This window comes from Habropoda laboriosa, unplaced genomic scaffold (assembly GCF_001263275.1).
Source record: "Habropoda laboriosa isolate 0110345459 unplaced genomic scaffold, ASM126327v1 scaffold68, whole genome shotgun sequence".
In the NCBI taxonomy this organism is placed as follows: Eukaryota; Metazoa; Arthropoda; class Insecta; order Hymenoptera; family Apidae; genus Habropoda; species Habropoda laboriosa.
In genome coordinates, this window is record NW_017100195.1 from 1769877 (window position 1) to 1777432 (window position 7556).

The following is a 7556-nucleotide window of genomic DNA, read 5'->3' on the forward strand; positions in this document are numbered from 1 at the left end:
TTTTCTATTTGTAGATGTAATTTAAAAAGAAATACAATATATACATTCAGTTTTCATTATTCAAATCATAATTGCAGTAATTCAAATTTCCATTTAGATTATTAATTTTTCTTAGCAAGAAAAATAATGTTAGTGAAATGAAACGAAATTTGTAATTTCGGAAATTCAGATTTCTGAGAGTTAAGATTTTTCTGGTTTATAGAAACACCGAAATGAATCTTTATTTATAATTTCGTAAATTCAGATTTTTGAGAGCCAAGATTTTTCTGGTTTATAGAAACACCGAAATGAATCTTTATTAATAATTTCGGAGATTTCAATTTCTGAAAGCTAAGATTTTTCAGATTTATAGAAACACGTGCCACCTGTAATATTCCAATAAATTCTCGATAATTATACAATGCATATAAATTTAATCTTCACTTTCCTACAATACAAAAAAAAAGAAACGTCCATCCCTTCACTGTCGATCTTCCAAAACGCTTATTTTCAGTATAAATTCATTTTTCATACAGATAAACGAAACAGTAATCCAGAGATCGAATTACAATATATAATCGAGTTGCGCGAAGAACAAAAAACAAAAAAAAAAAAAACAGCGCGATATATCCACGGACGATTTCAATTTTCCACGTGTACCTCATCGATGCTGCACAGTTCTCTAGATCTCGTTTCGAATTAGCCCGACATGTAACCAGGCGCGTATAGGAACTTGTTCATCCGCAACCACACTGTTCCATCTCCCTCTCTTTCTCTCAAGTGTGCATTTATTCGTTGTTCGCGGTGTAGATGTACGATATCTAGTTAAACCGCCGGTTGATCGATCTACCGACGAAATTTCCCATGAAAATTGAATTTTCCCGAACGATCAACGGCGAGCTAACAGCCACGTTTTCTCGGAAAGAAGAAGTAGCGTGAATTAATTGCAGACTGTCCAGTATCTGCGGAACAGACGATACAATCGCGATAAAATAGACGAATACCTTTGGTTTAGTTTTCCGTCCAAACAATCGCTCTCTATCAATGGATCCTTCCTCTGCAACCGTTTACAGTGTAAATATTTTCGACAAATACAGATACACTACCGGCCAAAAGTTTGGAATCACTGAGCAATTGCAATTTACACAAAAATTTCCAGAAAAATGTCAGCGACTTTGAGAATTTTTTATCATTCGAATCAATTGATAAAAGTAGAATTGAGATAAACTTCAAATCGATAAAGAATTAGCAGCAGATTTAATACTGACGAAAAGTGGGAAGTGATTCCCAAACTTTTGGCCGGTAGTGTATTTAGAAGGTCGACATTTAAAAATTCACGAAAATACTAGAGCAATGCTTCCAACGACTATTGTCAAGTCATTTTATTTTCCTTTTTCTCAGTGACACAGAGGAGAGTGTACGAATATGAGACAGTATTAAAAAATAAGACACCAAGGCTTTGATCTGTACACAGTACTGGAATTTTTCACAATCATTGGAATTTAAGTACAGTAGAATTCCGATAATTCAGCACGCTTGGGATTTCGGCAATGCCGGATTATTGGATCAGTGAAACGCAGTGGAAAGGAGAAAAATAATTTTAAAAATGGTTATAGTTGGTACAGTAACGTCTTTTCAATGAAAATAAGTCCAAACGTGATATAAATCGGACTAATCATTAATGGTGAGCAGCTTTAAAAGCACTCTTAACTGATTACTAGCGTTGATGAATTACGAATCATCGAATGCCGGATTATAGGAATTCTGCTGTATTATGAAGACTATAACAATCTTCCGTCGTTTTGTTTTTTTTTTTTTGTTTAACTCTCGATTAACTCGAATTAAAGCCATGTGCTTACATTGTTGCGCCCGTTATAATTTTGTCTCTGTTTACACTCTCGACTTGTTGTCGTAAAAATGTATTTGACGTTAATTTTATACCAGCGTTTGCACAAACACACCGGAAAATGTCGCGAATGTTCACAATTTACATGTAAACAAAAAAATTGAAAAAAATATTCTATATATGAATAGCATAGTAAATATTGCTTGTTTACACTGTGTGTATTTTGTTTACTCTTTATATGCATATCTAGGCGACTATTTTTCAAAATAGAATAACTTTTGAAAATCGCACTGACTTTTTAAAAGAAAAGAAGTTGAGAAAATTGACGATTTACGTCAATGAAAGGTGCAACAGATTTCCTTCTGACACGTTTATAAGAGTATTATTTCACTGGGTCAAGATTGACCCGGCGCCAAATTTAATTTCGCTTATTTCGTGATTTTTAAAGACACAAAGCAGGTAAATTATTCTATAATAATCGTCGTTCGAGAATTATTAATTAACGAAGATTTGAATGTATATTGTGTTATTCCAGACGGTTTCCAGAAATGAATCTCTACTCTGAGAAAGCTGTCTACTGTTTCTGAAATATGCAAAGAGGCAGAGCAATGTCTCAATAACAAAATACTGCAAAAGTACAACCCTTCGGACCTAAAAGGAGTACTCGATGGAACAATATCTAAAATCACACCGAACTTAATATTCCTCCACTTCGATATTTATTTCTCGTCAATCTTACACCACGAATAATTTCCCATTAATTCACTAAACAGTTGAAAGTATCTCTACGTTTCATCGAAAACTTGAACAACTCGTCTCGCGTCGATCCTAAAAATTAAACACACGCGTAGAGCAGGTCGCTGAAGAGTACCTTTCATAAAACAAAATTAATATTCGCAGCTCGATATTTCTTGCAAATAACACGATAGAAGAACGGAACAAAGCAAAATTAATAACTTCTATATTTAATAAAAGCAAAATACGAGTTGTTTCGTATATCTTTGTTGCACTTTCCTTTCAGGGAAACATCGAGAAGAAAAATGAAACAACGTGTGCCGTTATGTTTAATACGAGATATGTATTTTCTATCCTCGTCGCGAGAGCAAACACTGACCTAAAAACAATACATCATCGACTGGCCTGATTTCATCGCGATAATATAAAATAAAGTCCCGCCTGTTTCGAAGCCCATATAGAATCGATATCGTCGAAAGAAATGTTCATAATGCAAGGAGCTTTCCCCTTGTCCCGTGGAAATTGTAATGTACGGCGTGCAATGAATCTGCTATTAGCTTTATTCAGTGCGCCCCCAGGAAATGAAACCTGGGAGAACCAAGCTTTTTCACCCTTCTAAAGATTTCACGTGTATCGAACATTTAATTAACGAACGCCTGTCTGCACTGCTTATAAACCAACGTTTCGTAATAATTCATTGGGAAAGTGTATTTAGAAATATAGAGGTCTTGTGAACTCGAGTAATTCAATGTACCTTCCTTCCTGTTGCGTCGTGGACTTTGATCAAGTCTTATGACCAGGAGTTCTGGCGCGGGTTGATGATAGTTCTCGCTGGTTCGAGGTGGAATGAAACTTGGTGTTGGGTTAGTTGTTTTTTATTAGATGCTTTTCTTTCGATTCGTTGAGGTAGATGTTTAGCTGAAATTCGGTTATTCTTTTCTTCACGATGTGTCTCGTGCACTCGTTGTACTGTTAATTCCCGGTTTTCAGGTGTGTAGATGTATATATAGGAATTAGGTTGGTTCTGATTGGTGGTTGTGTTATGGAGGTGGAAAACGTGGTGTGTTCGGCTATTGGTCGACGAATGTTTTATGGTCCCGAGTGTTTTTGGGACCTTTCGTCCGAGTGTCGCGCTAGTGAGTCCACGGGGGGTACATGCGGTCTTCCGAACGTCGGCACCTCGGTCTGGCGGCCAAATGTGACTAACAATAAGTGGCTTATTACTGTAATCCGCCGAATCGAGACTTCCGAGACGCCGAATTCAATCTTCCTTGGTTAAATCGTAACACGAATATTCTTGTTAATGTACGAACGTTTCAATTATTTTAGTATTATCAGATCGTCCAAGTATTTCATATTGTTTTACAGATTATCTTCAAATATTTCTGGTAACTGAACGAAAAATTATGTTTCTTTGAAACTTGGATAGTATAGTACAATTGGAAATTAATCAAATTGGTGGATGAAATGATAAGACAGTGTAAGAATTTTTGGAATAAGTATCTAGTCTAGTGTAAAAGGATTAGAAAAGGAAACAAAGCATTAATTTTAAAATATAATCAAAAATTAAATAAAGTGTTTAACTGGTCTGTGATTTATATTAAAAGAAATGAAGTTTAGTTTGGACAAAATGATAAAAAGCTTAGACTGTAAAATAGAAAAAGTATTAAAATTAACAAAATTGCGTATTGTCTTTCAATACTAGTCCCCCAAGTTGTATCACCTCAAGCATTCTCTTTATCCGAGAGAAAAATAAAATACAATATCCAAGAGATTTAATTTTTATAATAAAATGTCCAAGAGAGAATGAAAGTTTTCCAACAAAAGAACGCAACTTTTGTAACGATTTTTTTTATATAATTTTGATCCAAATTTTCCAAGCTTATATAAAATGGCTGCTTTCAATTCGAAAACGGTATAATATTTCTTCCTATTTTCGTACAAAGTTCTACTTAAGTCTTCCTTAAACATTCTCCACGATATTAAACTCGAAGTACCTAACTGTCCAATTTAAAACCTTCAAGTCAGTCTATCTTTCTGTCTGAAAGTAATTTTTACCTATTTCCACTGTTCGTCAACTGCACAGTACAATTGTCAATTTCAGTCAGATGATTTTCACAGTAAATATTACCATTCTATTCTTCGAATTCACGTTTCTTTCCAGGATGTAATTTTGTGCAGCGGATGTTCCTGCGCCCTCGATCTCTGCATAACAGCTTTAGCACGAGGGGGCCAAAATATCTTGATACCACGACCTGGTTTCCCGATCTATCGAACACTGGCAGAAGGTCTCGGGATCAACGTAAAATCCTATGAGTTACGCGTAAGTATAAGCACACACTACGAGAAATTTAGCACCTATATACACGACAGGCAAAAAGTATTGGAATCACTGTGCATTGAAAGCTGTACGAAAATTTCCAGAAATATGTCAGCAATTGTAGGAATTTTTTAACGACGTTTTTTGTCATTTAAATCGATCGAAATGAGGTAAATTGCTATTGAAATCTGTAGAGAATTGGTAGGAGATTGAATATTGGTGTAAATTGGCTGGTAGTTGCAGATATTTACACCGAGAGTCTCTAAAGTAGTCTCTAAAGAGACTAAACCAAAATTAAATTAATCTCTAAAGTAGTCTGTTAAGAACCGAATTAAATTAACCAACTTTTCAGACACCAAAACATAAGTAAATTCTCAGATAATTGTTACATTTAAATTGTAACAAATAATTGTTAAATAATGATAAGTAAATTATTGTTAAATATATCGAATAATTATAATTTTCCCAAGCAACTGTCACGTAAAGGAAAAAATCCTTTGCACGGCGGACAGTTTGTAAATTGATCCAATACGTCACGAAAATAATCACAAGCAGTGTAACAGACATCAACAATATTTATCTCACGTTCCTAGCGATTCTTTCGACCCGGCGAGTGAATATTTTGTTGTAAAAAAAAATTGCAGAACGTGAAACTGAAGTAATAACGAGGCCTCTTTATCCGTTCCTTTTTCTCCTTTGCCGCGAGTTTTAATGTCTCCCACTCGTGCAGACAGCATTTCCACCACGGGGAAGTAATTAAAACTGCGTTGCGGTGATTTTTCGTGGCCTACGAGAGAAAGAGTGGGTTATAACATAGGAGTCGGCGATGATTATCCGTACACAAGGCGCGCGTGACATTCGGTATAGTCGGTGGAAGCGATAACAGTGAGGTGGTGAGATCGGTCTGACGTCAAAATACACCTAATCTGCAGGTTAATCCTCTTCGAGGCTTGAGGAAAGAATTTGTACCTTAAACCTTGCTGCTAATTTAAACTTTCATTTGTCATCGCTCTTGATTCTTTTTAATTATTTTAAATTATTTTCGTTAGTTGTTCCCCCTAATTTTTTCAAATGGATCGAGATATTTTTAAACGATGGAAAATTTCATTATTTAGTACACCTGAATATTGGAATATAATAGCAGATATTTGTTTACGTGGAGGAACAAATTGATGAATTTTAGGAACCTTAGATTAGAGTAGTATGCGAAGAATAGTATTAAGTGAGATTGTAATTGCTGAATTTTAGAAACCTTAGATTAGAGTAAAGTTTAAGTTTTTCACGAGCCTAAACTCAAGCAAATATATATCAGCATTAATAGCACACAAATATGTACGTACAAAAAGTGGAATAATATGTGACAATGGATAAAATATAGTTAATTTGAAGTGAAAATTTCAAGAAATACTACAACACAAAACTATCGCAATTTGTAGCAAACAATGCACCGAGCCGTCATAATTTAGTGAAATGAATATATTTCAATAAATGTAGAAATTTGATAAATGAAAAGAAATAAAAGATACGAAACAGGAATATGTCCTGAACGCGACGAAAGTACCGAAACGATGAAATTAACAATTTATTTCAATAAATATCATTTCCATTTTCCAGTTATACTTCTACCATTTTTTTCAATATCACACATCGAATGCTATATTAAATTTTAGCAAGTCCAAACGTACGCGACGTACCGATTTAACGTTGTAAACGAGATTACACCCGGTAGATTTATGGCACCTTCATGCAGTATGGTAATAACTTATTTTTTAATACTTCATTGTCAAAGAAAGACCGGGCACTTGCAGCTTATCGTATCGCATGGTTCATACCATTTTCTGTGACTTATATGCCCACATATAAGTATTGATCCAGCTACTGTACACCGGGTGCCCTGAGGGTAGTTGTGGCCACGTACGATAAAGTAAACAACTTTCTAAATAAAACACAACAAACGAACTGCAACCACGAAATTTCAATATTTCACAAATCAAGGAAAGATCTATTAACATAAACATACATACGTCACTTCTCGAAAGATCGAAACACATTTTAAACGAGACACGAATTTTTCACCCGGTATCATTTCCGAAATTATATTAATATTCCAAGAAAGAAAAAAAAAAATATTGCAGTAATAAGAAATTTTTTAATTAACAATGTTGTAAATATTTCGTAACATATTTTGCAATAAGTACGCGTGTCTGAAGTAGGTAGATTTCAATGTTGCAAAATTCGTTGAATACTTCGATCGTATCACTATGCGATAGGATGTAATAGAGAAACATTCAGAACAGATCTACACCACGAAACGTGCTGGAAGTGACCCTCTCAGTCAAAGTTTACAAAATATTAAAATAATATCTCCTCGCGTGTTTCTGTGTTACCTTCAAGGGAGTTGTGTTTTCTCTGTGCATGCTGAAGACAAACTGGTATTTAATGTGCGCGCACGTGTATCGCGAAAAGTGGCGCAAAAGGTCGCTGTGATAAGTTGGGGTACTTAGGCTTCCCACGCGCAATACTTTTCTAACAGCAATTAACTCGAGGAAACAATAGAAATATATATTGTATAAAGATATCGTAAATTGTTTTCTTCGATGCAATATTTACTACGGTTATAAGCGAGGAAACTATCGGAGGTAATTAAAAGTTCGCGAAAGAAAGTAGGAGCTTCTT

The 7556-nt window shown here is 34.8% G+C and overlaps 1 protein-coding gene across 1 annotated transcript in view; it reads left to right on the forward strand.

Annotated features, from left to right (window-relative positions):
- Nucleotides 1-7556, forward strand: part of LOC108570317 (tyrosine aminotransferase) — a 30755-nt gene that overhangs the window by 4598 nt on the left and 18601 nt on the right. The window contains exon 4 of the mRNA XM_017932155.1: nt 4725-4883. Coding sequence (XP_017787644.1) covers nt 4725-4883 — 159 coding nt within the window. The remainder of the gene's footprint in view (nt 1-4724; nt 4884-7556) is intronic.